Source organism: Mustela erminea, chromosome 16 (genome assembly GCF_009829155.1).
Source record: "Mustela erminea isolate mMusErm1 chromosome 16, mMusErm1.Pri, whole genome shotgun sequence".
Taxonomy (NCBI): Eukaryota; Metazoa; Chordata; class Mammalia; order Carnivora; family Mustelidae; genus Mustela; species Mustela erminea.
This window is the reverse complement of record NC_045629.1, coordinates 84,112,071-84,139,953: the sequence shown is the minus strand read 5'-3', so window position 1 is coordinate 84,139,953 and position 27,883 is coordinate 84,112,071. Positions and strand designations below refer to the sequence as shown.

The window sequence follows — 27,883 nt, the reverse complement described above, 5'->3', positions numbered from 1 at the left end:
TTACTACCCCTTCTGGTAGTAAGGTCCCTGAGAGAGAGACGCTACTTTGCAGAGGAGAAAGTGGGGGTTTCCCGAGGAAGGAGCTGGCACATGGGTAAAGGAAGTGACAGCCTCACCGAGTCAGGATGATCCTGGCTGCTTTGGTACTGAGACACCAGCACCCAGTCTCTGTGGCTGGGAACCAGCTGGGAACCAGCTGGCGGGCTCTGCTCCATCAGTCTTCCTCATTCCGGGCCCAGGCTGACAAAACACTGCTGGTCACTAAGCAGAGGGCGAAAAGAATCTAAAGAAAGCCTGCTGGCTCGTCATGCTTCCCTTCTATTGCAAGCTGTAGGCACAGCCAGGTTCATGGGGACTAGGGTGTGTCATCCTGCTGTGACCTGAGGAGAAAGATGAGGGCCAAGACCACGGAGGACAGCCCTGGCTCATGGCCAGCAGTGGGGCCAGGAGGGAATGAGCCCAGGCCGTCTGGAAACCCCACCCCCACCCCAGGATAGGTACTCTTCTGGTCCAAAAGAAGTTTCACAATCCCAGTGAAGAGGGCAGAATGGAGATCACAGGCTGCGCGGCCCAGAGCTTCGTCAGGACCCTGCAGCCCACCCCGTCCCTCCGGCCAGGCCCCGGCCTCCTCTGGAGCCTCTCCGGTCCGACAGTCCCCAAGGGCAGCCTGCCCGTCCAGCCTCCGCATCTCGTGCCGAGGCTTTTCCCGGCCGCCGGCATCCGCAAACGCCCACCACACACTGCATTACTTATTTCTAACTATAAAAAACATGTAAAAATTAAGACATTTTAAAAGGATGTTCTCGAAGGAGACAGTTTTCCCTACGCATTCCAGGGAATACCTCGGGTATTGTGGCGGGCGGCTCCTCCCACAAGCGGCGTTCCCAGCGACAAGTCCGGCCTCCGCTCCCCAGACTCGGCTCCCACCACCTGCGGGACCCCCGCCCCGCCCCGCCCCGCCGCCGGCCCCCCCTGGCCCCGCCCCCGGCGCAGGCTCTCCCCAGGCCGCCGGCCCCGCCCCCTCGGTGCTGCAGGACGGTCCCCGCCCCGCCCCGCCCCGAGCCCGCGATCCCAGCCCTGAGACCCGAAGGGCTGCGCGACCCTGCCCCCTCGCACCTGCCCCCCCGACGGCCCGGGGCGAGCTGCCAGGGAGCGGACGACTCCGTGTCGCGGGGCAAGGACCCGGACCAGGAGCCCGCAAACTATGTGAGGGGCTGGACAGGACGGACTATTTGCGTAGTGACCCTTCGTAAGAGCCCTTTGGCAGTGGAAGGACCGTCGGCACCGACGGCCGCAGGAAAGCTGGGCGGGAGCTTCGGTCCGGGGCTCGGCGCGGGGCTGCCGCGGTGGGTCCGCGCCGCCCTCCGTTCCTGCGCTTCCCCGCGAGTCTGTCCACGGCAGGCCGCTGGGTCTCCCGCCGGTAGGGCCCGGCTAGCCTGGCCCGGGGTGAGGGCGCACCCCAGCGTCTGGCGCGGCCGCGGGGCTCCCTGGGCTTCGCGGACCGACGGCGCTGGGTCAGGGGCCGGCAGCGGCTGGAGGCGCGTCTGCGCTCTGGGCGCGCTCGGGGCCGCTCGCCGCTGTGGGGCCGCGGGTGCGGCGTGAAGGGCGAGCTGTGCACGAGGTTCTCCTGGGCTCGCAAGGCTTCGCGCGCGTGGGCCTGCGCCCCTGCTTCACCGCGTCCGGCCGGAGGCCCAAACCCCTCCAGCCCCCAGCGCCCTCGGGAAGCTGCTCCCGCCGGGAAGCTTCCAAGGCTGGAGCGCGAGGGCCCCCGCACCGGGTGACCTTGCAGAACTCCGCCGGGGGAATTGCTGGCTTGGCCCACTGGATCTCCCCACACCTACTGGATTCTGAGTGTCCCCTCCAGCCGGGGCCACAGCTACGGCGTCTCCCACCTGTCCAGTTTCTGGTGGGTCACCAGGCTCAGGTAACGCTGCCTTTGCCTCCGGGCTCGTGTCATGGTTCCCGTCTTCCTTGGGGGCAGCCCCACCAGCCCCAGGGCACCCCATGGCTTCTGCAGGACCCAACAGGTCTTTGGCCCAGTGGCGAGGCCTTGGGAGCTCTGCCCACCCCCTCTCCTCTCACACACACCCCGGGGGTCTGTCTCCGCCAGGATTTCCAGCAGAATCTGCTCCTCCTTGTGCGGCACATGCAAGTATCATCAGACTCCAAGCCACAGCGTGGAGCCTTGGGTCTTCTTAGAGCCTGGGTGAGGGATTAAAAGGCAGCAAGGACAGATGCTCCGGATAGGAAGGGGTGTGTTGGGAGCAGGGGGGAGGCCAGGCCAGAGGCAGGCTGAGAAGGGCCCAGGGCCGGGTGGCAGGAGAGCTGTGACGGGGACACGGGAAAGGGCTGGCAGTGTGCCCCTGGCCCGTCCTCACTCCCACATGTGAGGAGTGCAGCTTAACCCCCTGGGGGTCTGGCCTCCTCATGGATGGGCCTCACCTGGGAGGCTCAGGAGCTGGGACTGTGGTTCCTGCAGGGGTAGGGGGAGGAGAGCCTGCAGGCGGCAAGTTGGCTGGTGTAGCGTTGTCTCACGGCAGCGGGGAGGCGGGACAGAGCGCCGGCTTGCACCACTGCACTGAGCCTGCTCGGGGCGCTGGCCGGCTGCCCCGGGGTCCCCGCAGGAGGGTCTCCGCGCCCTGTGTCGGACTGGAAAGATGCCCCTGCAGCTTGTGTTTCGTGTGCTTCAGGCTGGCCCGGTGCTAGTGCGACAGAGCAAAGTCGCCGAAAATATGTAGGATCTGCTTACCTTTCCGAAAAATAAACCAGAACTTCCGGCCAAAGATACTGCTTTTTACTGACTTCCCTCAAACCGCCAAAAGCATGGAGATCAAGATCATGCAGAATGGCGAGCCGTGAGGAGAGCCCTGCGGCCCAGCCTGGGAGGCCCCACCTCTGAGAGGTCTGGCTGGAGCCTCTGCGGGCAGGACGCTGACCCGGAGCCGCAGGTCGCTGCCCAGGGGGCCGGTCTGAGGGTGCGCGCGAGCGGCACCGCGTGCTCAGGTGAGGCCCGCGATCTGAGGCCAGGCCCCCACAGGGACAGGCCACTGAAGGTGGGGGAGTTTTAAGTATGTTAAATTACACGCTGATAAACTAACCACTCCGCTAACCACTCCGCGCCAGGAAAATTCCGTCTCCCGTGTCCCACAGCAGCCGTGCATTTTGGGCAAGCTCTCCGAGTTCAGGGGCCAGGAAACGTGAGGCCGCCCCGCGGCGACACCATGGACAGGCTCAGGCTCAGGAGAGGCCCGCGAGGGAAAACCCGAATCCACGAACACACTCCCAAGGATTTTAAAGACGCCTAAGGGCCCTTGGAGGGCAGGGACCGTGGACAGTGTCTAGGCCTTTCAGAGACGTGAAAGGCCTCCTGCTCCATCGCCTGGTGCCCTCTCCCAGGCGGGGCCGGCGGAGGGTGCTGCTGGGCGGACGAGTGGGTCGCGGTCCAGGGAAGCGATCTGCCCCTTGTGCCTGCAGGTCCCTCCGTCTGTTCCAGGTGTGGCTCACCGCCGACCCTCTGCGGGCTGGTGGCGAGCCGGGGGTGCTCACCGGGGCAGCCGGCCGGGAGGCCCTGGGCCGGGGTCACAGCACCCGCCTCCCAGGCCGGCGCGGGCGGGTCTGGACAGAGGACATCCCCTGCCTGAGACCCAGGAAAGGGCCGGGAGTCCGCGGGCACACGTGGGCAGCTGTCCCCTCGGAGGTCCCCGTGCGGCGCGGACGGCGACTCTCCGTCTGGGGCCCCGCCCGGCTTCCCGCGAGCCCCGCGCCGGGTTCGCGCCGGGTTCGCGCCGGTGCTGGGTAAGTCTCCTCCCGGTAAGTCTCCCCCGGAAGGGCGACGAGGGCCCGGGTCGCCGGCACCGCCCCGCAAGCCCGAGCCGTGGGGACGCGCGCGTCACGCCGGGGCCGCGGCGAAGCAGCAGCCAGGAGGCCCCGGAGCGGGGACGCCCGCGCCGCCGCCCCTCCTCGGCTCCCTCCTGCAGCTCCAGCCGCCCTGGCCCCGGCGGGCCCCGGCGGGCCCCGGCGGCCACAGGACGCAAGGCCGGAAGCGGCCGCGACCCCGGCCCGCGGAACCGCAGGCGCGCGCCGCGCCCACAGGAAGTCCCGCCCCGCGCCGCCGGCACTTCCGGGCGCCCCGGGAAGCTCGGAGACCGGCCCCGGGGACCCGCGCGGGGGCGCCCGAGAGACTGAGGCGGGCGCGCGAGCCGGGAGCTGTCCGAGGTGCCGGGCTGCCGGGGCGCCGGAGCCTCCGCGCAGCGGTCGCGGAGGCGATGAGCGGGGGCACCTGGCGTGTAGGGCCCGGAAGGCCGTAGGAGGGGCTTCGGGAGGCCAGCGTCTGAGTGGAGACCCCCGGGTCTGCGGGGTTTGGAGTGGTCCGGGCAGGAAGGGCCGCGGGCAACGCCCGGCGAGGCCGGCACCGCTGCAGCCTGGACTGGGACTGGGGCGAGGGCACCGCGTGCACCGCTAAGGCCAGTCCTAGAGCCCTGCGGCCAGCCGAGGGAGTCGGGTGCTTAGAACGGAGCCCCCGGCCGGGACGGCTGGCCGGGCTGTGTGCCGGGCAGTCCCAGCGGCCGGGCCAGGCGGGGTCTGAGCCCCACCTGCCCGCACAGGTGCTACTCCTTTGAGGGCGCATGAGACCAGAGGGTCCCAAGCTGGAGCGCTGTCACTGTCCCTGGGGGGGTGTTGGGAGCAAACCCAGATTCCCTGCTTTACCCCAGGCCTGGCGAGCTGTTTTCCAGCACGTTCCCAGGCCGGTGTAACCGGATGGCCTCTCACTGGATGCTCACACCCCGTGAAATAAGATTCAGGAAAAGAAGGCAAGGGGTCTTGGGGGAGGCCGGTGCCTGAGAAGAATTCGCTGAGCGCAGCATGAGACCTCCAAGGCCAAGACAGGGGTGTATGGAGCTACCCCAAGGCGGAGGTACAGCCTGAACAACAGGGAGGGCGAGGCTGGGGAGCGCGCCTGAAATGTGTGCACTGTCCAACAGACTGTAGAGAAGCCTCCCTCTCTTGGGCGTCTCGGTGGGGCCCGCAGCAGCGGCAGGAGACAGCTCTGGCTTCCTGCAACCAAGGCAAGCTGGGCTCAGCGTGGGGGTGCGGCACACAGCCCTTCGCCTCGAGGGCCCCGGCTGTGGTGGCGGTGGAACACGAGGGAAGGAGAGTGTCACCTCCTGCTGCTTCCCTCGTGATGGTGCTGGTGTTTGGGGCATGGGGGTTTTGCCCGAAGGCTTCATGGTGGCAGCCCGCTGCAGGGGTGCGGCAGGTCCTCTCGCTAGTATTTCGCAGACGCCAGGAGTGTTGGGTGATGGTCGTACCCCGCATGGTGACAGCGACACGGTTCCCTCCAGTGCAGACGGCTGCGGCCAGTCCCTGAGCCCGGCATCCACGGTCCCCTCCCTGACTCCGCGATCAGCCAGCGCGCTTCTCCACATTCGCCACATTCAGAGGGTGTCTCTGCACGTCAACTCTGATCCCGCACCGACTGCCCCCCCCCCAAAGGCTTCGCCATGTCTGGTCCACTCACTGGCTCCTTTCCGGTGTGAATCGCTGATGTTGAACCTAGCCTGAGCTCGCGCTGGCCGCTGGCGCGTTCGTGACGGTCCTCAGGTCTTCGCCCCACCGCCCCAAAAGGCTCCAGCAAGCCGCGCTCCAGCCCGTGCCCTCCCCGGCCAGCACATCCACCTCGTCTCTCGAGCGCACTGCGGGTTCCAGCCCCGACTGGGCGCCGGTCTGCCCCTGTGGCCGTGTGTCTGAGACCCAGGAACAGCGTGGGGGGGGTTGCACGTGGGTGAGGATTTCCCGCAAAGTGTCGCTTGAGGCCACCTGAGCACGGACTAAACTGCGGCCTTTAGCATTTCTCTTGTGAATAACACTCAGATGCGAGTGGCTCCACACTTTAAGTTTTGTCCCTCACCTCCACCCGCGCTCCCCGCTGGCCTCCCGTCCCCCCCGCCGTCCCCCTCCCCACCCCCCGCCAGGCCCCGCGAACGCCGCTTCTCCGGCCGGTGCGGCCGTGCCAGGCCCTGCCGCTAGGGGCGCCAGACGGAGCGGGCGGCGCCGGGGGAGGGAAGGACGCGCTCCTTCTGCCGCGCCTCCCACCCCGCGGCCCCGCGGGACCGTCCTCTCCGCCGCTCTCCAACCTGCGGCCGGTTTTTCCAGCGTGCAAAGCTTCGTCGCGCAGGTCCGGATGTTTCCAAGCTGCCTGAGCTTCAGAAGACTCCTCGCCCCTTTAGAAGGAGGCGGGTCTGGGGCTGCCTTCGGCTCCGCTCTGTCACGGCGAGAGCCCCTCTGTAGCAGCAGGAATTAGGCTGACCCTATGCCTTAAGGACAATTCTTATCCTTGCTTGTGGTGGTGAATTGTATGTGTCATCTTGACCGAGCCATGGGGCGCTTAGACATTTGGTCAGACATTATTCTGGTTTGTCTGTGAAGCTGTTTCTGGAGATGAACATTTCAGTTAGCAGGCTGAAAGGGGCGCCCTCTCCTATGTGGGTGGGCCGCATTCAATCAGTTGAAGGACTGAATAGAACAAAAAGGTCCAGTCTGACCTGTGCAGGCCCCGTCCCACCCAGTCCTTGTAAGAGGTGCATGGGGCACTGGCGTCTAGGGACAGTCTAGGGCGCTGTGGAAGACCTCCAGGTTCCGCTCTTGGTGGCCGCCTACCAGGTCTGGTCGCGGTGCCAGCATCCGAGTGCAGCCTGGGCACAGAGGTGGTGGGCTGACCCTTCCAGTGCACAGTCTGTCACCCCCGCTCCCTGTGAAGCCCTGGGGACTGTGCGTGCAGGGCTGTTGGAACGCCGAGGTCCCACATGACCCTTGCCGTATTGGGGGGAGAAGGCGGCTTTTTCTATTTCAGGCCAGCAAAGGTGACTCATAAGGTGTCTGGAGCCTCAAAGCTGGGGTTCAGAAACTGCCTGACCCTGACTTTTACTCCTCTCCCCTACACCTGCTCTTGCTCTGAGTGGGGGCACAGAGCGAGGAGTCCAAAGTGCTTGGTGGCCATGGTGCCTTGGGAGCGTGGCCCAGAGAAGTAAAGCAGTCCAGCCAGAGGCCCTTGGGCTTGGAACTGGGGAGGCCCAGCTCGGAGCTGCAGCCACGGGAGGGGCTGAACAGCTCCTCAGTGTGGGGTGGGGTCCCTGAAGTGTTCAGGAGGAAGCAGGTGGGGCAGGGAACATGCAGGCTTCTCCACCTAGCTGATCTCTCTCCTGTACCTCAGGCTGAAGTCAGAGCTGCAGGCCAGGTCTGAGGAAGGCCAAAGCCAAGGCTGGGCCAAAGCCGCAGAGGTGTATGCCTACCAGAGGGCAAACATCCCGTCCCCCCACCCCCCGAACTCCACCTCTTCTGGAGGCTGGAGGAAGCTGTGAAGCCTGGGCCACTTCGCACACGGCTCAAGGTAAGGGACAGGAGGGCCCTTGCCTTGGGCAGCCACCACTTGACCTCGCCTGCCCCACTTGGGCTCCCTGCACCTGAAAACACCCAGCTATGGGTCCAGGTTAAGTCAGGAGGCCTCCTGGCAGGGCCCCCAGAGACCAAACTCCAGCCACACCTCTCCGGACACAGGCAGCAGCAACTCCTACTTCCATCAGTTAAAAATTTATTTGGGCCGCTGGGCGTGCGGGGATAGCGACGCGGCTCGGGAAGAGGGGGCAGCGGGAGCCCTCTCTCTACAACCTCCGCGCACCCGGGCCCCTCCCGCCGCGGCCGCCCGCCCGCTACTCCCGGTAGTGCACCCTCTGGTGCTGGATGAGCTGGGAGCTCTGGCCGAAGGCCTTGCCGCAGGCGCCGCAAGCGAAGGGCTTCTCGCCCGTGTGGGTCCGCAGGTGGCGGAAGAAGTGGGAGCGGCCGCGGAAGGCCTTCCCGCACTCGGGGCACTCGTAGGGCTTCTCGCCGGTGTGGATGCGCTGGTGCTCGATGAGCACCGAGCTCCAGATGAAGGCCTTGCCGCACTGGCTGCAGGCGTAGGGCTTCTCGCCCGTGTGCAGCCGCTGGTGCCGCACGAGGTTGGAGCTCTGGCTGAAGGCCTGGCCGCACTCGCCGCACTTGTAGGGCTTCTCGCCGTTGTGGATCCGCAGGTGCTGCGTGAAGTGCGAGCTGTGGCTGAAGGCGCGGCCGCACTGGCCGCACTCGTACGGCTTCTCGCCCGTGTGGATGCGGTGGTGCTGGATGAAGCCCGACCAGCCGCGGAAGCGCTTCCCGCACTCGTGGCACGCGTACGGCTTCTCGCCCGTGTGGATGCGCTGGTGCTTGAGCAGCAGCGACCGGTACTTGAAGCTCTTGCCGCAGGCCTCGCAGCGGTGCGGCTTCCCGCCCCGCGGGCCGCCCTGCCGGACCCCGGGCCCCGACCCCCGGCCGCCCTCCAGATCGCCGGGCCGCTCGGGCTCCCCCGCCGCCCCAGGGGCTCCCTGCGACAACAGCGTCACGCGCCACGGGCCCCTCTTCTGGGAGCAGGGCGCGGCTCCCGGCGGCTGGCCCGCAGGCCGCTCCAAGCTGGACTCCTGCCCAAAGCGGCCCCCACACCGGGGTCTACGGGAAAGGGTCCTCAGTGCCCCCCCGGCCTGGTCCGCCCCGGCTTCAGGGTGGTGGGGGTGAGGGGACGACGGGGCCTGCTCCGGCTCTGCCTCCGAGTCTGAAAAGAGATGGGGAGGGGCAGATGGCACCCCCTCGGGCATCGGCCTCTCCCTCCGCCGCACCCCGGCTCTGCCGCTCTAGCTGCTGGAGCCCGGGGTGACGGCGGACCCACCTGGACCACGCCCCCTGCTCCAAAAGGGGCCGCCTGGGCTCCCGGCAGGGATGGGGCCACTTCAGGGCACCGCCGGGAACAGGATGGAGTCTGGGTGGCCACCGTCTCCTGGCCTGGCCCGCTGCTCCTAACACTGTGGCGGGGAGGGTCGGCTCCCAGGGCTTCCATGGGGTGGCGTGAGGGCGGGCGTGTGGCTAGGGGTGGGAGGAGTGCTGCCCCAGCCAGGCTGTAGGGAAGGGGGTGGGGACCAGAGCTGAACTAGGGGACTGGTGGAGGCCCAGGGCACCACACGATGGGTAGGGGACCCAGACGACTCTCTGGCTGCAGAGTGCCACTGAGCAGCGGATGCTGGCCGGCCACAGCTCTGGGGCTCAGGGAAGGGGTCTGGGCTGCACTCACAGCCTGGGGAAAGGTCAGTGACAGACTAGGACTGAACCGGGTAGGGGTCATCTCCAGGACAGAAATGAGCACTGAGGCAGGGACAAATGAGCTGGTGTCCTGGCAGTGGTCGTGCCTGATGCAGGGGTGCTGTGGAGAGCCCGGCACGCGGGACGTGCAGCCATGGGACGTGCACTCCGGCAGGGCCGGACGGGGGTTCTGCTCACTCACCTGGCCAGCAGGTGTCTCTGCCGATCTGGACCTCCTCCACATCTTGGAGATCCAGGCCGGACGGCTCCTCCTCGGGCAGTGGCTGGGAGAGCGTCTCCGGGCTGCAGCCAGGGGAGTCTGGGGGCAAAGGGGGACGGGGGCTCATCTCCCCCTCCTCTCCAACCTAGCCCAGGCCTCGCTCAGCTGCCTGTAGAATGCCACCTGCTCCTTGCCCTCCTGGGGGGCCCACTGGGCTGATGCTCCCCAAGAGCCACAAGGGGAGACAGCGCAGCCATGGGACACTCCTTCCCTGAGAGCGAGGGCCCTCTGGCACTGCTTGGCTGCTCTGGAGTGTGGGGCAGTCCTGGGAACACGGGCCTTTCTGGGCTGCAGCCTTCACACGTTGCCCTCTCCCAGCCCCCAAGTCGCTCACCACCACCTCCGAAGGCCCTGGGCACCTCCAGGCGGTGGGGGGGGGGGGTGCTGTGACACAGTGCTCTGCCTCTGTGGAGGCCCCAGGCCTGGGCTCTTGTGGACACGAAGGAATTCTGGGGCCAAGAGGGCGGGGCAAACTCTTCCGGCTGGAAGGGGCACTCCTTGTTTGTAAAATGGCAGTTAGTCCACACTTGGACGTGGACACAGGGAGAAGGGAGTTGGGGTAGGGGAACAGCCAGAGTTCAGGTCTCAGTGCCAAGGCGGGGAACCCTATCTGGAAAGCCTGCCCCTGCTGGGGGGCAGGGGGTGCTGCCCTGGCCACAAGGTCCCTCCCCACCTCCGGGCTGTGGTATGGTGGGGTGGGGGGGGGGGGAGGCGCATCCTTCTCCGTCACCTGCCGCTGCCCATTGGCTGCCCCTCCTGCCCCAGGGTTCCAGACCATGCCTTCCAGAACTCATTCTGGAAGCTTGGGCTCTGGCGGACATAGCTTCATGCCAGGCCCCTTGGCCAGCCCCACAGCACTCTGGCTCCCAATGTCTCTGTCCTGTCCCACACCCCACCTGCCCAGCTCCCTGATCTGGAGGCTCGGGGACAAGTGGCCGCCACCTCTTTGGACCAGTTTCGTGCCCACCCCACCCAAAGGACAAATGGCTCCCCGCTCAAGGATGTCCTCTGCCCCTTCCCACCCCCTCCAGCACTGTGTCCAGCCAGAGTTTGGAAACTGGCTCTTGCGTCAGGTGATGTGGGAGACTGTGGGATCCAGCCCTGGTGCGGGCATGGGGACACCAGGTTTCCCAGGGCAGGCCCCACCCCCAGTGCTCTTTCCGGCCTGCACCACCCACTCTGGTCTGGGAGCAGGGAGGCTGGGGCTCCAGAAGTCCTGGTCTCACTGGCTGGAGGGCCCTGGGCAGGTTCCTGAGATGCTGGGGTCTTTCCTCTGAGGGCATGGGTGGACCACACGGCACTGAGGAACCCACCGGAAAGGGAAATGAGGCCCAGAGACGGCGAGCGGAAGTCTCTGCCCCGGACAGCAGCTTGATCGTGCGGCCCGGCTCTCTCTGTCCGGCTGCTCTCCTCCTTCTGGCCCCCTGGACCTCCCTGGGCTCCCCCACCCTCCAGCCACACCTCCTCCTTCACAGCCTGCCGGAGGCCCCATGCCTCTCTTCCTTAGGGTCAGTCTTGGTTGTTTTCCTGGCAGGCAACAGCCCCCCGCCCCACCCATTTCGGAACAGCACAGGGAGTGCTGAAGCTGCAAGCGGGAGGACTTGCATCCCCGGCACCAGTCTTCACATCCAGCAAGACTGGCTTGGTCAGCATGTCTTCCAGGACAGTCCCTCCCCGGTCCTACGTCCTGCCTATTAGGAGACACGAGCCCCGAGCCCCAGCCTGCTGGGCCCAGTGCGGGGAGGTGGGCTTGAGGGCCCAGGCTTGAGTCCCAATGATGTGTTCTGAGTCCTACCGGCCTCCACTGGCTCACATCTGGGTTTCCATGTCCGTGTCAGCAACACAGGTACAGCAGGTCCTACCTTGCCAAGCTGTTGTGAGGGGGGATGTGAGAAACTGGAGGGGAAGAGCGGGCCCCGTAATGCTGACTGCGTGGGGGACAGGCCTGAAAGCACCGTGCAGGGAGAGCCCTGCAGACTATGTGCTTCTTCCCGCAGCACCCAGCTCCGCCCCCAGCGCCAGCCTGGCCACCCCTGGGACGGACAGGAGGCCGGGGGCCGGCCATCCCCGAGCCAGGCGCAGCGCAGGTTAGGAACCTCTCCCGTTCTGATCCTGGACTAAGCTGGGGGTGAACACGTTCCCTAGCCCTGTGTGACCCCTGTGGGCCTCACTGTCCTCATCTGCTAAAGCCCTGGAGAGGGCGGTCACTGGGCTCCAACACAGCCCGCAGGGAGTCCTCGGCACAGAGCTGGCGCATCTCCGCTGTCATCACGTCACTTCCTGTAATGCCAAGAGTGGGATGAGACACGCCCAAGCCCTTGACCTGGCGGTCATCAGTTCATGGTGTCCTCAGCTGTGAGAAGAGAGGCCAGGCCTCCTGTGGCACGTGGGGCACGGGCAGAGCCCCTGTGGCTTCCTGATGGCTGAGTGCGAGTAAGACCCAGGGGCACCCCACGCCATGGGCTTGGACATCCTCTCCGCCCCTGGCCCCCACCAGTCACTGGCTACTTCCACGCCTCTGACATCCTGAGACCCTGCCAGGAGGGGGGACAGGCCGGCAGCTCCATCCCTGCAGGTCCTGGGGGGCCCCCAACCCAAACTGGCCTGCCCAGAACTCTGGGTGCTATTTTCTTGGGGTGGGAACAGAAGCTCATAAAGGGAGAGGGCGGGACACAGGACCCTACCCCTGAGGCCGCTCTTCCCCAGTCCCCGAAACCCAGTCCCAGGGGACTCCGGGGAGCCATCGCTCACAGGGCTCGGTCTCTGGCCTCCGCCACGGATTACCCTGGCCTGACCCAAGTGCGAGGGTGCAGGAACCCCGGCACCCGGTGAGCTGCCTTGTTTCCAGCAGGCAGTGCCAGTGGCGCGGGGCGGGCGGACGGTGCAGGGAGGCGGAGGGAGTGCAGCGCAGGGTGAGTACCGTGTTCATGACCGTGGAGAAGCTGGGCCTCGCGCTGGCAGGTTCCAGGTGTCCCTGGTGACGCAAGATTGACCGGGGACAGGACACGAGGGGGCTCCTGACTGTCCCCCAGGGTCGCCATCTTCCCCAAGGCCTGCTGAAGGTATGCACACCTGGGACCTGGGGAAATGAAAACCATGGCAGGATAAGGGGGGGTCAGAGGGACGAGTGGACGGTGGGGGCAATGCCAGCTGCCCGTTAGCCGCAAGGGAGCCGGGGGCTCCTTCATGGGGTGTGGACAGGAACAAGGATGCCGGAGAGGCCACGTGGGGCCGGGGGTGAGATCAGCTGGGCCCCTGGTACGTTTGCTCCGCCACATCACATCACGAGGACAGCACCTGCACACCTGCAGGGACCCAGCCCGAAGAACCTCCCGCAGCACTGCTGGGCGCTGCCACCCCGGAGAAGGGTGAGAAGGCGCACTCCGCCTGCTGGAGCATGAACGTTCCAGATTAAATCTCAAGACAGTTCCTGAGGGGAGCACCGCGGACCTCCGACCCCGCAGACCCTGCAGAGCCCCGGAGGCTGCCGCTGGAGACCACACGGGCAGCCCACAGGGCTCTGCGCCTCCTCTAAGGTTCGAGGTACCTGCTTTAATTTGGTTTGCAAGAATGGTTTGTGCCGGGGGAGAAGGGTTTCCTTCCGCACTGTGGGGAAGGGGGGCTCCTTACTGGGGTGTGGCGAGGACACGGGTTACAGGACACTAACCAAGGGCCGCTAACAGTGTCTGCTTCAAGGACGTGGGGAGGCAGCCGCCGCGGGGCTCCTGGCCAGCGCCTGGGCCATCTCGGCACACCGCACCCCCTAATGACAGGAAGGGTCGCGGACTCTCAGGGAAGTGGACCCTGGTGGACGCAGGGTCATCCGCAGTCAGAACGTCTGGGCGCGGGCCCTCCACCTCCTACGTCCAGCTCAAGTTACTCGGTCCGCTTCCCAGGACTTCTCAGGGAAGGGGCACGCTCCCCGCCCCGGCTGTCCGCGCGGGGGTGGCGCCCACCCGGCCGCCTGCACGGGCTCCGGCCGCAGACTGCACCCCACACGGCTGCAGGCGGGGGCGGGCAGAGGGACAGACACGCCCCGGCCAGGAACAGGCCTTCCCGCCCTCTCTCCTCCTGGCCCGGAGCCTGAGCCCCGCGGGGAAGGGCCCGATCTCGGGGCGCTGGGCGGCAGGGCGCAGGCTGCCCGGCCGAGGTCCGGCGCTCACGCCCCCGGCCGAGGACTTCTCTGTCTCCGCGTCCCACCTGCAAAGTGGGCACCAAGCCGGCTGCGTCCCCGCGGTGCCCGGCGCGTGGGGAGGCGCCCCGCACACGGACGCCCGCGCTCGCCGGGGACCGGTGCGCCCGCTGCGGCCCGCACCCCGCGGAGGCCTCCTCTGCGCCCCGGGGCGGCGGGGCGCCCACCCGCGCCCCCAGGCCGGGCCCGGGCCGAGGTCACGGCGCCGCGGGGTGCGGCCGGGGCGGGGCCCGCGGGGACGACGCGCGAGCGCGGACCGGCCGGGAACCCCGACAGCCGCCGCCGCCGCCGCCGCCGCCGCCGCCGCCGCCGCCGCCCGGCGCCCACTCACCTTCCGAGCGGGAGGCGGCCGCCCGCGCGCCGGCCGGAAGTGCGCCCATGCCCCGCCCCGGCCCGCCCGCGCGCACTTCCGGGACGCTCTGGGCGCGGGAGGACACCGCCTCCGTGGCGGGGGCGGGGCGTGGCGGGGGCGTGGCGGGCAGGCCCGAGTTCTCCAGGAGCCGCTGCGCCCACGGCGCGGTCCGTGCCGCGCGGCCGCCCTCGCGGGGTCCCGCTGGCCGCCGTCAGTCGCCGCCAGATTCTCTTCTTTTACGGGGTGTCTCAACCGCCCTCCGGGCCGCGGCCCGCCAAGTGTTCCCGAGCTCCGGGGCGCGCGGAGGCGCGGCCGCAGGCTCTCCCGACCCCTCACCGCGGAGCGCCTCCTGCACGCGCGCCCCGTCGCTTCTGCGGCCGCAGAGAGGGGAGCAGGCGTCCGGCTTTGCAGGAAAGCGGACAGCCGGCACGGCTCCGCGAACTCACCCGGCGGGATGGACGCTGGCCCTTCGGCCGGGCGGGTGGACAGCACGAGGACAACCAGGGAGGACCAGCCAGGGAGCTCCAGGCTGCGGGGATGCCCAGGACGCAGGGAGGGAGCCCAAACCCAAGAATCCCGGCATCTGGTCCCAGGTCCCAGGCGGGTGCCAGGCGGCAGAGAAGCTGGGGCATCGGGGACAAGTGAAGGACTCGGTGTGGGGAGACGGGGTGAGCGCTGGCAAACAGGCAGCGGCAGCCCCGAGCCGCTGACCCCTGGAGGGTTAAAACCTGCAGACAGGGCAGCCTCCTGCCACAGCTGCCTCCCTTGCCCGCACCTCAGGCTCCCAGCCCTGCAGGTTCTCGAAGAACCTCCCGCTGCTCGCCTCTGCCTGACCTCATGCCAGGCCCTGGGCCAGGAGCAGGGGTACGTTGGGAACAGGCTAGCTCCCTGACTCGATGGAGCCACCATTCCAGTACGTGGGAGAGAGCAGACCACACATCGGCAAACACACCGGCACCACAGCCCCGGTAAGAACTTGGAGGAAGCTTCCAAGAGCCTAGTGATCCAAGGACGGCTCAGGAAGGCAGTGACACCAGAGGAAGGGAGGAGGAGAGTGGGGCAAGCTAGTCACACAAAGGCTCGAGAGAAGAGTATTCAAAGCAGAAGAAAGAGCATGTGCCAAGGTCCTGAGGCATGAGTGTTGCCAAGGGTTTTGCAGCAACCAGGCAAGCTGGGAGTGTGGTGAGCCAAGGGGGAATGAAACAAGGTGGACAAGCAGTCTTGAAGGCACCATTAGGAGCCTGGGTTTTAAGTGCACCGGGAGCCACGGAGGGTCCTGAGCTGGGGCGTGAGATCGGCTGTGCATTTTCACAGCAGTTTGGGACAGCAGGGAGGCAGGAAGGGACGGATGATGTAGGTCGAGAGTGGGCTGGGTAGGGCCCGTGTTGGGGACCAAACTAACAGCACCCGCTGCTTGCTGGGATGTGGGGCACGATGACTTGGGGTTCAGGCTGGAGTTTGACTGAAAGCCTGCTTCGAGACAGGGCAGTGCCACAAGCCGAGTTCTGTCTTGGACACGATGCCCACGATACACAGAGGTAGCTGGGGGCTCCCAGTTCCCCTTCTCAGTCTGTCCCTCACCGTCTCCTTGCTGGCCTGTGCGTGGCCCTGCTGGGTTAGCTTCAGTGGGGTGGAGCACCCTCCTGTTTCCTACGAGGCTGGGGAGGTGGGGGTGGGTAATTACTGGTGTGGAGACTCCCAGCCAGTCAGGTGTCCCGCCTGCCTCTGCCCCACTTTCGGGGGCCACAGCCCCAGCTGCCCAGTAGCCAGGCTCCTCAGCCTCCACAGACCTCCTACCAAGTGTGTAGGGTTCTGTAGAGAGCTGCCTGGCCCTCCCCTAGCCAACAGCTCTGCTCTTCTCTGTCTTGCCTGTGTGTCTCCCCACCTGTCCCTGACTCTGGGTCTGACCTGGAGTTCCATCCTTAGCCAGGTCCTCAGCCACTGGACATCGGCGCTCTGCAGGACACTGAGCGGCTTCCTCGCTCCCACCCAGCAGACGCCGGTAGCACCTCCCTTCAGTTGTGACAAACACAAAATGTCTCCAGACATTACCATGTCCCCTTCTGGGGGGCAGGAGTGGCCTCAGAAGAGAACAACAGTGTGGCAGGGCGCGCCGACCCGGGCTCTGCAGTAGAGGAAGCAGGCAGAGGGCCTCCCAGACCCCCTCCAGCGTTATGAGTACAGGCATCAGCCGCCAAGAAACCCCTAGGTCCCCAGCATCTGGGGCCAGGAGGCCCATGTCCCTGGAGGGACATAGTATTTTGTCCCCCGAGGGCTCACTCCCATCTTGAGCCAGCAGACTCCATCTCTGGTTGTCAGTCTCTTATGAGTCTGGTTCATGTGAGGCAGCCCCCAAGAGACCTGGAAGAAGTGACCAGTTGGGTCTCTGGCTCTGCAGGCCCTGGGGAGTCCCGACTGCACCCCTAAACTGCAGGGAGATGAGCGGGACCCAGCGAATGGGTCAGAACAGAGTTTATTACGGGGGAAACAGATTATCCACAAGCAGCAGGACAGGACGTGTGGTGGGGAGAAGGGTGGCTGGAAGGTACCAGAACCAGTGCAATGCCGGTCGGGATGGAGGCAGCGCTCCATGGAGCGTAAACCACAGAACTCGGATAAACCGAAATGGAACGTGTCCCCAGATGCGCACGTGCTCGCGCTCTGGGGCCTGAAGGCCGTGAAGGGATCGGAGCCGGAGTCCATCAGAGGTCACTGCTGGGAAAGTCCCATTTTCGGCCGCGTGGGACCCGCAGCTGCGTGCCGAGAGCCCAGTGGACGCGCTCTGCCGGCGGTGTGAAGATGATCCCAGGACGCTGCCCGAGCTCACCAGGACACACGCACGTGTTAGAACCAGATGGCCGCGGGGTGGCTGCAGGGACTCGGGGCCCACATAGTGTGACAGGGAGCTCGTGCGGATCTCGGTGCTGGCATCCACGTGGGCACCGGGCAGGAGGCACCGGCAGGGGGGTGGGGCTCAGGCTGCAGGCCTGGGAAGCCCACACCTATGGAGACGGCAGGCAAGCCCAGCAGCAGTGTCCCCAGGGCCCCCTGGCCCTGTCTGGGTCCTGGCAGGACTCCGGTCAGGGGGAGGACCCTGTGGTTTGTGGGTTTGTGGAACAGGCAGCCTGGAGTTTGGGACACCAGGAGACGACCAACTCTATGCTCAGTGCACAGAGGTCCCAGGAGGCATGGGCCCCACCCAGAGCAGAGCTGTGTCCTTGGGCGCGAGACCGGAGTCTGCCCCTCATCTATGTGGCTGGTCCCAGTCTGAACTGGTCTTCAGTCCATTCCCTTTCTGGTCCAACACTGCTTCCCTGGGCCTTGGGGACACCCCTTTTACCCCTCCGTCATGGCTGAGAACCCTGTCCTCGCCGATCCTGCTCCAGAGCAAATGTCCAAGTGTCCTCTGTGCCACAAGCTTCTGCTGCGAGCACCAGGACTCGGGAGCCCGGGGGTCAGCTCCCCGAAGCCGAGGTCTCTGGGCTGTGTCCGGACCTGCGTTGTCCGCGGTGAGTCTTGGGGCCTCACTCACTTGCAGGGAAAGGACGAGCACACTTGGTGTCCAGACTGGGGACGGACACAGAGGCCGCTGCAAATCAAGGCCAGGAAGCACCCCGGTGCCTACAGCCTCCTCAGGACCGCAGTGGGCCTGGTCACAGGACAACCCCCCAACTGGCAGGCGGAGGAGGAAGCAAAGCCCCACCGGCTGCGTGGCCCTTACTGCCCACTCTGCCACAGCGCTGGCGGCCACCTTCCCTCAGATCGGGCCTGGCAGGGGTCCCGCAGGGACATGCTGGCCCGGCTCACAGGACGCCAGCATGAAGGATGATCCACATCACCTCCCTGGGTCATCCGCAGGTGTCCTCCATGGCCCCTGGCCTGGTGTCTGTCCCACGCCCTCCAGGCTGGGCCAGGGGCTGAGGTGCTCTGTGGGCGCGGCCCTAAGTGGTCCCGGGCATCGGGCTTTGAGAACCACGCTCAGCCGGGGGTCCCTGAAGGTTTTCCATTTGGAAAAGGCATTTCTCTGGGACAGTCCCAGGATGCTGGGGAAGTTCTTGACGTTGCCTGTGGGGTTTCTGCCTGCAGCGCTTCCCTAGAAGGCGGGTGGTGTCCGCATTGCCCTCCTGGGTGCAGCGGGCCACGGGTGTGAATTTTGTGGCCTTCGGAGAGGCTGGGGAACCGGTGAAGGGCCCTCGGGGTGTTCGCTGCCTTCACGGGGCTCTGCGAGGGGACAGGAGGCCCCGCTCACCTGTCGCACCACCCCGCCCACCTGCTGGGGGTCACCTGCCCACCAGCACCACCCCCAGCGCCCAGAGATTTCCAGCCCAGCCCCGCCCCCGCGCCCCCAGACGGAGAGGACGTCTGGGTTCGGGCCTCTCCGCTTGCCCCGCGCCCTCCTCACCGCCTCCCGGGGCTCAGGGCTGGCCTGTCCGGCTGGACGGGTCACTCTTACGCATCAGGAGCTTCCTGACCAGGGTGATCTGCTCTCACAGCCAGAAAGGGACACGAATTACCTTTTAAACAAAGAAATGCAATTATGACCTGGCTGTGCCCCACCCCCACTCCACTCCTGGCGCAGGAGCCAGACTGGCCCGTGCTTGTGGCCAGGTCCTGACCCACGCCCCCCAGCCTGGACAGCAACAGAACGGAGCAGCGGGGGGAGCATCAGGTCTCAAAGAAGTTAAGGAAGTTAGAAACTAACATTTCAAACCCACGTAAACCCCGGAAACGTCGTGGGTATGACGTGATTCGAGAGCAGCTCAGAGCCCCGCCCCCGGTCCCGGCGGGTCGGGAGCCCCGCACTGCCGCCCGCCCGCCGCCCCACTCCACTGCAGGGACACGCTGGGGTTATTTGCAATTTTTCTGACATTCCACATGCACTAGCAACGTTACTGCGCGTGCACAGAGGTTCCCTACGGGATTTTAACGAGCGAGAATTCTGGGCTAGCACGGTAGGGCGCGTCTCTAACTTGCTATGAAATGCGGTTTTGTTGCTAAAGTGGACTGAGCGCTGCTACCAGGACCGCGGACTCCACGGACTGTTCTCGCGGCAGGAAATACGCAGGTGTTTACTGACTTAACTGCGTGCAGCACGGCCTTATGCCCTCCGCTCAAAGCCTTTTCATCATTCCCAGCAGAACCCTGCACCTGTTAAAATCCTCTGTCCCCGGGGAACATCTCCTGCCGGGCGGTGTGGGGGAGGCACGGCCTCGGCCCCTCCCGTGAGTGCAGAGCCGTGTCCCCGCCGGCCTCTGGCACTCTGCCCCGGGCTTCCGAGGCTCCCACTCGTGCGACCCAGGGGTCTGCGCTTATTTCCCTGGCGGCTGACAGCTGAGCCCGCGTCTGGCGGCATTACCACGCTTGTCTGGTGAGGGACACTCGAGCTGTGTCCTCCAGAGGCCACCGCGACCGCCTGCTACAGCACCGCACCCCCCGGCGCGGAGGAACCCTACTCCCCTTCTTCGCACCGGGGTCCTCTGGGAGTCCCGATGCTGACCTTCTCGCCGAGAGCCTGCTCAGCCCTTCAGTCCAGTACGCGGGGACGGTGTGTGGATTCTGTGTAGACGGTAGGTCACTTGCTGACGACCATACTCGGGGGCTCTATTGTAATCCTAGTGCGTCCTTTCCTCCTGGCCTGGCTCCGGGCGCAGGGGGAGCCGTGAAGGCGGCCCCCTTATGTTCTGCCCTCAGAGGGGACGTGGGCCGCACGGGAGCCCGGGCCACAGCACTGTTCCGGGTGCCGGGAGAGGTTCCGTGCGGGTTTAGACAACCCTGCAATGCTCCTTATTTATGAAGGCATCCGAATCACGAACGGATGGTGGGTTTTGGCACAGACTTAACTCTGTGATAACAGGCCCCTCCCCCATCGGTTGAGGGGAGAGATCACATCCGTTTTGAGCTACTTTTGCTTTTTCTGAAGGAGACCTCACCTGGCTGTGCTATGAGCTGCGCTCCTGCCCTTTGGGACCGGGTCTGTCCGCGCCGCGCCGGCCTCTGCGGCCGTGAGCACAGACATCCGGGCTGTCCCAGCTCATAAAGTAAGGCAAGGGGTTTCCTCTTTTCAACCTTTGAGTCCCTAGAGGACCAGAATGGGTTCCTGACCCTCTGTATAACATCGGGACTTGCATTCTTCGAGGAAGACTCGAGACTCCGGACGCACCCCGCGTGGCAGGCACGGGGTCTCTGGGCCACTTGCTCGCGCACCAGTCTCCCTTCCTCGTCTGTGCTTCCGTTCCCTGGCCCCGAGCTTTGGCTTCCCCGATCCCTGGTGTCCCTGCTGTCACGTCCCCTTTGCATTCCTGACGGTTCGGTGGCTCCTGCTCTGTTCTTGGACGCTGCTGCTGGCCAGTGCCAGCCTGAACGGTCCTGGTAAACAACCAGCATCCACTGTCTCCTGCCCACAACGGCCTCCGTGCCCATGGGTTATGCCGCTCTCTGCTCCTTGCGATTTCCTCCGTGCCACAGTGCATTTGTTCCGTTCTCGTTTTTGTAACTTCCAAAGCCGGAGCCTCAGCTTCTGATTTCTAGCTTGTCTGCTGTCGGGACGGAAGTGCTTGGGGGTGACATGACCCCATGCAGCTTCTGTGGCTCCCAGAGAAGCCGGGCGAGTCCTCTCTTCAGTGTCAGGGAGGTCGGCACGTTTTATAGATTTGGTCTTTTTTTTTTTTTTTTTTTAAAATTTGGGTCAGATTGTTGAGAGTTTTCTTTTTCTTAGGAGAGGAGTTTCACTAGAACAATAGAAAGCCCCTCAAAACTTCCAGAGAGACAGGAGGCAGAAAAGGCCGCTCACTGCTTTGAGATTGATTTTGTGACTTTTCTCATGACTCAACTGTACTGGAAAAACAAATTTCCAAGTCTTATTTTTTAAAATGTATTTTTCTGTGGCTCTCTTGTGGGCCAGTGCAGTTGAAGTCACCAGCAGCCTTCCTGGGAGAGGCGCTGAGGGCTGTGGGTGTGCACGGCCCGCCTCCCACGCACACGGGCAAATGTCCGCCTCCCTACAAACACAACCCCACGGCAAGACGCCCACACCCAACGCAGGGCTGGACCTCACCACCCACCGCGTCAGCCAGGCTCACCCCAAGCTGACACTCTTGAAACACTTGCGGGGAGCTGGCCCTGCACCTGCGACTTCACGCGACTCGCTGGGTCAGGGTAAACCCCGTGCGGATGCCCATGTCACGCCACAGGAAACTGAGGCAGCACGAGGAGGTTAAGGGACATGCCCTTGGTCGCACGTCGCCAAGGCACTGGCTGGAGTCCAAGAGCCCATGCTCTTCCCCACGCACTCCCTCTCTAGAAATCGGAGCCATGGGGTCAGAGCATGTATCCTCTTCTGACAACCTGGCCATGACGAAAACCCACCTGGCTGCTGATGGAGAGGCCGGGCCAGCCGCCGACTGTGCCGCTGGGACGCCCACCCTGCAGGGCCCAGAGCAGGGTGCCTGCCGCCACCATCTCCACCTGTCATTCCGTGTCTGGGCACCCATCCTGTCAGCCCTAAATGCAGAAACATATTTATCTCAGTATTATTTATAATGCCCGAAGCCAGAAACAGCCCACGTGCCCGTTAGGAGACAGTCAGCCGTCCCTCCCCTACCTCCAGACAGCGGCACAGACCACGCTCGCCGCCCTCCGAACAGAAACCAGTGGCAACCTGGGATACAGATCCTACAGACACATGCGACCTGGCGTGTCTTAGGCCGTAGACAAGACTGTCGGGGACTGCCTCTGGCCGGGAAAGTCCCCGCCATTACAAGAAGGTGCTTGGCTCACTGCTAGCAAAACATGCTGCAAGTATACAATGAACTTTCCGGTGAAGCCCGCCTAAAGGAGGACATAGTTATTGGCTGTATCAAATTTAATCAGCATAGTAACAGGGCTCTCATTGGCTCTCCCCATTGCTTGACCCCTTATTGGTCACCCTGCTGTATATAAGCTAAGGAAGTTGATTAAATAAACGGAAATGAAGCATTAACACCATACTAGGCTCATTGTCGTCCTTGCGGGCCGAGGGCGACACAAGACAACCCGACACGCTGAGGAGGACATGGACAGCCCTGGACGTCGTGCGTGCCGTGGGGGTGGCCTCTGGCCGGGCATCGCACCCTGCGCTCCAGCACCCCAAGACGAGCAGCAGGGCTTGCCGCTCGGGGCCCCTCCGCGGCCTCCCAGGGTCTCCTTCTGCCTGGGGCTCCCGGCTTCCCCCCAGCAGTGGGTCTGGGAGGACGTGCGCCCGGACGGGTGACTCTCGCGCGCCCCTCCCCGACAACACCCAGCCTGGTGGCTGCCGGTCTGTGCACATACAGCTTCTGCGGAACTCGGCCACGCGCGTTCCCTTGTGCTGTCGGGGCTGCGGTCACATGCCGCAGTGGAGTTGCGCGGGGACAGACGCCTTAGGGCTGCAGGGCCAGGAACGGTCGCTATCTGACCCTTCACAGAAGACGTCTGCCGACCTGCTCCAGGTGCGGGAACGACCAGCGCGCGCCATCTGCCTCGTCGCGCTCCGAGTGAACACAGGTCCTGTATTCTCTGCTGAACGTCTGAGAGTAAATCGCAGACATCATGACCGCATACCCCTGGGAAAACCTTAGTCCTTCCCAACAAGGACAGGTGGATGGCTGCGATCCAAGCAGGCCCCGGGAAACTGATGCAGCTCTGCCCCCCAGTGGACAGTGTGCACACGAAGTTTGCTAATGTCCCTGTGACGGCCTCTGCGGCTATCTTGCCCATCGAGGACCATACACGGTGTGTCCCCCTGGATTCCCTGCCAGGCCTGGGGCGAGCGGAGTCAGCTGGGGGGGCTGCGCTGGGGCCGGGCGGGGTGCCAGCTCCGGCGTCGAAACACTGCGGCTTCTAGGAAGAAGGGGAGCAAACACCTACCAGCCTGGAGAAGCATCTCCACCGGGAGCACCTGCCCTCTGGCGTCTGTGACCTCCTGATGGAGAAACAGGTCTCCCCCCTCATTCAGGGCCTCCTTGCAGGATGGAACCCCAAAGAGTGAGGCCATTCTGGGAGTCCCAACAGCTGCAAGTGTGGCATCAACATTTTCCTAGTGAAAGCCCATTACCTGCTGGTTGGCGGTCACCTGGCTCCCCTTACACTGTCAGAAACTCTGGGACACACCGGGCCACTCTGAGAACATGGAGCCTCCTCCAGGCCACTCCCGGGGGGAAACCAAGTGGGCACAGCATGTGGCCTCACCCGGGGGATAAGATGGAACTTGGGGGCCAGGCAGGAAGAAGTGAAACTAACCTGGAGAGCTGCCTTCCGGGGGGGCAGGGCGCACGGCCTCACAACAGAAGAGCCTCGTGGCAGATGGGGCCAGCTCGAAGCTGCCCGCACATCCTCGGGACGTCTACCACGTGTCCGGGGCAGGAATCTCCCACGGTGGCGGCACAGGTCCTGAGGGACCCGCCTGGGTGAGTGAGGCCGCTCACCTGGGCCAGGGGGACGCACAAGGGGTCGGATGGGGGTGGGGCTGCTGCAGCCCGAGGAGGGAAGCCGGAGCACGAACCGCTGTCCCCACGGCCGGCTGAGTGGGGCCGGCCGGTGTCTGGTGTGGCGCTGGGGGCGCGACCCCAGAGCACAGCTCCAGCTCAGGGCCACCGCTCTCCCGCCAGGCTGCACAGGGAGGACCCGGCAGGTCGGGGATCTGCAGAGTCAAGTCTTCAAGGGAGCTGAGAGGGCTGAAGCCACAGCGGACGCCATGGGCAGAGGCCGCCGTGGAAGGTGCTGGGCCACTCGCAAGCAGCCATCTCCAGAGTCCCAGACGGCTGCTCGTGTCCCCAGCGTCTCTGGGGCCACAAGCCCCTCCCACGTTGTCGTGGTGTATCGGTCCAGGTCTTTAGCACACTCAAGCACTTGCTTCCCCCACTGGCTTGATTTTCCAGACGGCGACGGGGACGCCCAGGCACAGGCGTGCTGTGCTCCCGGAGCCCGCGGCATCGCGCAGGTGCTGCGGGAGGAACGGCTCCCATCGGCACCAACACGGCGCAGCGGCCCTCGCTCAGTGCTTCTTCCGGGGGTGACGCTTCCGATGGCGAATGAGACACGAGCTGTAGGCAAAGGTTTTCCCACATTCCTTGCACTCGTACGGCTTCTCTCCGGTGTGCGTCTTCTGATGTTTTAGGAGGTTGGAACCGCAGTTGAAGGCCTTCCCACAGTCGCCGCATTTAAAGGGCTTTTCTCCGGTGTGGATTCTCTGGTGCTTGGGGACGTCGGAGCTGTGCCGGAACGTCTTCCCACACTCCTCACACCTGAAGGGCTTTTCTCCCGTGTGAACCCTCTGGTGGCGAAGGTGGTCTGTCTTGTGCTTGAAGACGCGGCCACACTCGCCACACTTGAAGGGCTGCTTTCTCTGAAAAGGCACGAACACAGGAACCCCCTCAAAGTCGTCTTGAAACGAAGCATCGAAGGCGCTGAACACCTGCTCCTCGTCTCCAGGGCTCAGGCCGGCCTTCCTGGCCGATGCCGACCTCTGGTTGACCCTTTTCTCCCCAGAAGCTTTCTCTTCTTTGGGAGCGTCCTTTAGCAAATCTCCTTCTTCTTTTGGGGTCTGTGCCTTCTTTTTGCCCCTGGGCTTTTCCATCTTCCTTTGTTCCCGGGAGAGGAAGGGACACTAGAAGCCAGGATGGGCTGAGGAGAAAGGCCAGGGTACAGACGCCCCACTTCTTCCGAAAGCTCTTGCTTTAGTCACAGCTCTTGATCCTCCTGAGCTAGTGATGAGCGCTCTGGGCTCTGGGGCAGGGTCTGCACCGGAGAGAGGACGCCACCAATCCTTGTGCTGCCGGAGAAGCCAGACCGTGAAGGTTAGATCACACGGGTGTGCGCGAGGACCACAGCTGTGGGCCCCTGCAGTGCAGAGGCTAAAGGACAGATGGGGGCACCCAGAAACTTGGCCCTTTCTCTGCTCGCTGGTTCCCCTTTCAAACACAACACTTGCTCTAACCCTCTCCCAGAGGATGGGGTCTCCAGGCCTGTGTCCGTGGGCTCTGACATGAACCAGGGACCAGTAACGGTGTGGTCCCCATGGTGGTTTTTTTCCCCATTTTCTCCCTCCTTCTCCACTGCCTGTATTTGGGACCAGACAATGTGCTCTCCGCCTGTGGGACCCACAAGGGCCCCTTTGGAAGCTATCCTCCGGTCACCTAGGGCCTGGAGTCTGAGATGGATGAGATGTGGGGCTGGCTCCCCAGGGGCACCCAGCCCTCCTCCCATGGTCCATCTCCATACAGCAGCCGGCAAAGCCCCTACATATCTGTCCCAAACCCCAGTGGCTTCCCTCATACGTACGAGCCCTATACCTGCCTGACTGGGCCCCCTCCTCACCCCCCTTCACCATCTAGCTTTCTTTAGGTTCCTCAAACATACCCAGTCCTTCCTGCCTCCGCGCTTGGTTGATTCCAGACACAGGCCAAAGGTTAGGTGTTATGGGGCCGACCCCTCACTTCGGAGCTCTGAATGGGCCCTTCTCGGAGACGCCTCCCTGACTCCACCAAACGCTGCCCCCATTCCCTGTTCACTGACCAGGCTCCAGTCCTCCCTGGGGCCCTGAACCAGAGCCCACTCCTTAAACACCTAGATCTTGCGTACACTGTGAACACCTGATCCCTAGCTCCATCTAACAGCACCCAATCCCACCACAAACTCACATGGGATCCAACAGCCCCCCGTGTTTGTAGGAGTGTCACAGCCCCTAGTTCCTTTGCGGAGTTCCCTCTTCTGTATTACTCCTCACCCCCCTCTTCTCTCCGTGCTAATCAGCGGAGCCCCAGAGTCAAGCCGCGACAAACTTCAGACTCTCTGCTAGTGAGAGAGCTCACGAGACTGAGAAAAAGCCTTTCTTTTTAAAAGCGAAAGCTCCAAAGGCAGGTCCCGTTCTGACCCTCCAGCATTTCCTGTGAACAGCGTTCCTAGAAAAGGTATCTCGTGGCCTGTGATGGCTACCGTATCCCTGACAGGCTGTCTCACCCCAAAATGTGATGTCCTAGGTGGTAATGACCCAGTGGTGCATTTTTCTTTGAATCGTGTTTTCCATCCCATTTATCTACCTGAACATTTTCATCTGTGTGTCTGTCCAACTCGTGTGTATGACGACACTGTAGCTTTTTAAATAAAAATTTTTAAGTAATCTCTATGCCCAACGTGGGGGCTTGAACTCAAGACCCCAGGGGGAGTGCCAGGCTCCACGGACGCAGCCAGCCAGGCACCACAAGCAGTTGGAAGCTATGAATACTTTGAATTCTCTTAGTCAAAAGGGCAGGCTCGGGCTTTCCGCGCCCCCATGCAGAGGCGGCGGTGAAATCCTGCTCCTGAGGAGCCCGAGGGCCTGGTTCCTTCCGAAGGAGAATGGGCGGGCACGCGAGGTCCGGATTCAGGCCCCTGACGCCCCAAAGGCCCTGCCCGGGGCAGGTTCTGCGAGGAGCCGCTCTCAGCACCCGGGCGGAGCCTGAACCGAGGGCGAGGGCAGCTCGTGGGGCTGAGGGCGGCCCGGGGAGGCGAGTGCGCGGAGCAGCGTCAGCGGGAAACCGCAACACCAAGAGCCGCCGGGAAAGCGCCCTCAACCCCGGACCCACCCACTGCAGCGCCCGCGCGGGGCTCCTCTGCGCTCCGGGCTCCTGGGGGACCGGCTCCGAGGCGGCGCCTTCCCGCCGGCACCGCCAGCTGCGAGGCCGGAGCCCGCACGCCGCGCTCGGGAACCGTCCTCGGGGCTCGTCCCCGCCGCCCAGCTCCCGCCGGCAGGGCCCGGACGGCGGCGCGCACCGAGCGCCGCACCAGCCGCGAACCGCGTCGCCCCGAGGGCCAGGCCCGCACCTCGCAGCCGCCGCGGCGCTCGGGCCACCCGGCCCCAGGGCTGCGGTGCGGCGCGCGGGGCAACGCCGGGGCAGCGCCTTCCCCTCCGGCCAGGCCTCCTGAGGCTGCGGGGAGCCCCCGCGGCCCGGGTCCCCGCAAACCCCGCCGTCGGAAGCCCGGGGCTCGGCTCGGGACCCAGAGACACGCTCGCGCCCCGCCAGCCCGCCGGGCCCGCCTGCAGCAGCCGCGAGCGGGGTCGGCCGCGGAGAGGGCCCCGCGGGCAGCACGGCGCGGCCCCGCCAACGGCCTCGGGGCGCCGCGTCACCTCGATCCGCTCCGAGCGGCTCCTCGCCCTTGTCCCCGCGGCGCCCGGGAGCCGGAGGAGGAGAGGCCGCGGCCCTGGGCCGGGGGGCGGGCCCGAGCGACGGCGGAGGGAACCGGCGAGTCCCCGGCTGCAGGTCGAGGGCCCGGGGACCGACGCCCGCCCCGGCAGGCCCCGCCGCACCCGCCTCCCGCGCCAGCGCCCGGCCGCCCGCCCAGCCGAGCAGCCGGGCCGCCGAGCCCGCCGGAAGGACCCGCCCCTTCCGGCGCCGCTCTAGGAAGAGGGGCCCCGGGCCTCTCAGTGGTACCGCGCGCCGCCCCGCCCGGCTCGTCCCCGCTTTTCCATTTCCGCAAAGCCCCGCCCCGGCCCCGCCCCGGCCCCGCCCCTTACCTCTGCCCCGGCTCGCGGACCCCGCCTTCCTCGCAGCGTCCTCCCTCGCCTCGTCCTCCCCTCCCTCGCCGCTGCGCCCCCTCCCTCGCGGCATCCTCCTCTCCCTACCCCCTGCGCCCTCGCCCCTACATCCCCTCCTTCGGTCTGTCCTCCTTCCTTCACCCCTGCGCACTCTTCCTTTCCCGGTTCCCCACCCCCCTCCGCTCTTGCCCCCCTCCCTCGCCCCCTCCCTCGCCCCCTCCCTCGCCCCCTCCCTCGCCCCTGCGCCCCCCTCCCTCCTCTGCAGCCCTAGACGGTGCTCCTCGCGCACAGCGGGTGTTCGGGGCGCTGGTGCTCGCTCTGCCTGGGCTGCCCTGGGAGCTCAGCCTCCGTGGAGCCCACCCGGCCGCCCTCTGTGCCCCTTTCCTGCTT

The 27,883-nt window shown here is 65.2% G+C and overlaps 3 protein-coding genes and 1 long non-coding RNA gene across 7 annotated transcripts; all 4 read right to left on the bottom strand.

Annotated features, from left to right (window-relative positions):
• Nucleotides 1–319: 319 nt before the first annotated feature.
• On the bottom strand, nt 320–3,711 carry LOC116574726. Its single transcript, XR_004279460.1, has 2 exons — nt 1,117–3,711; nt 320–759 (listed from the first exon to the last, which is right to left on the bottom strand). It is a non-coding gene; the product is annotated as an uncharacterized LOC116574726 (long non-coding RNA).
• Nucleotides 3,712–7,575: 3,864 nt separating this feature from the next.
• GLI4 (GLI family zinc finger 4) lies at nt 7,576–14,001 on the bottom strand. 2 transcript variants are annotated; one of them, XM_032315472.1, is made up of 4 exons: nt 13,945–14,001; nt 12,342–12,500; nt 9,344–9,460; nt 7,576–8,620 (listed from the first exon to the last, which is right to left on the bottom strand). In XM_032315472.1, the coding sequence occupies exons 1-4, from the start codon at nt 13,991–13,993 to the stop codon at nt 7,707–7,709; spliced, it is 1,239 nt and encodes a 412-aa protein (XP_032171363.1). In that variant the 5' UTR covers nt 13,994–14,001; the 3' UTR covers nt 7,576–7,706. The 2 variants fall into 2 exon arrangements, with proteins under 2 accessions (XP_032171363.1, XP_032171364.1); XM_032315473.1 differs by lacking the exon at nt 13,945–14,001 and having other exon boundaries at nt 12,173–12,435.
• Nucleotides 14,002–16,420: 2,419 nt separating this feature from the next.
• On the bottom strand, nt 16,421–23,628 carry LOC116574723 (the record flags this gene model as incomplete). Its single annotated transcript, XM_032315474.1, has 5 exons — nt 16,421–18,186; nt 18,368–18,479; nt 21,331–21,681; nt 21,994–22,821; nt 23,221–23,628. Coding segments are annotated over 3 exons (1,254 nt in total), but the record flags the coding sequence as incomplete, so codon positions are not given.
• Nucleotides 23,628–27,283, bottom strand: ZFP41 (ZFP41 zinc finger protein). Of its 3 annotated transcripts, none has more exons than XM_032315477.1 (2): nt 27,086–27,283; nt 23,628–24,751 (listed from the first exon to the last, which is right to left on the bottom strand). In XM_032315477.1, exon 2 carries the CDS (start codon nt 24,554–24,556, stop codon nt 23,975–23,977), a length of 582 nt encoding a protein of 193 aa, XP_032171368.1. In that variant the 5' UTR covers nt 24,557–24,751; nt 27,086–27,283; the 3' UTR covers nt 23,628–23,974. The 3 variants fall into 3 exon arrangements, with proteins under 3 accessions (XP_032171368.1, XP_032171366.1, XP_032171367.1); XM_032315475.1 differs by lacking the exon at nt 27,086–27,283 and adding an exon at nt 26,019–26,170; XM_032315476.1 differs by lacking the exon at nt 27,086–27,283 and adding an exon at nt 25,339–25,689.
• Nucleotides 27,284–27,883: the final 600 nt, after the last annotated feature.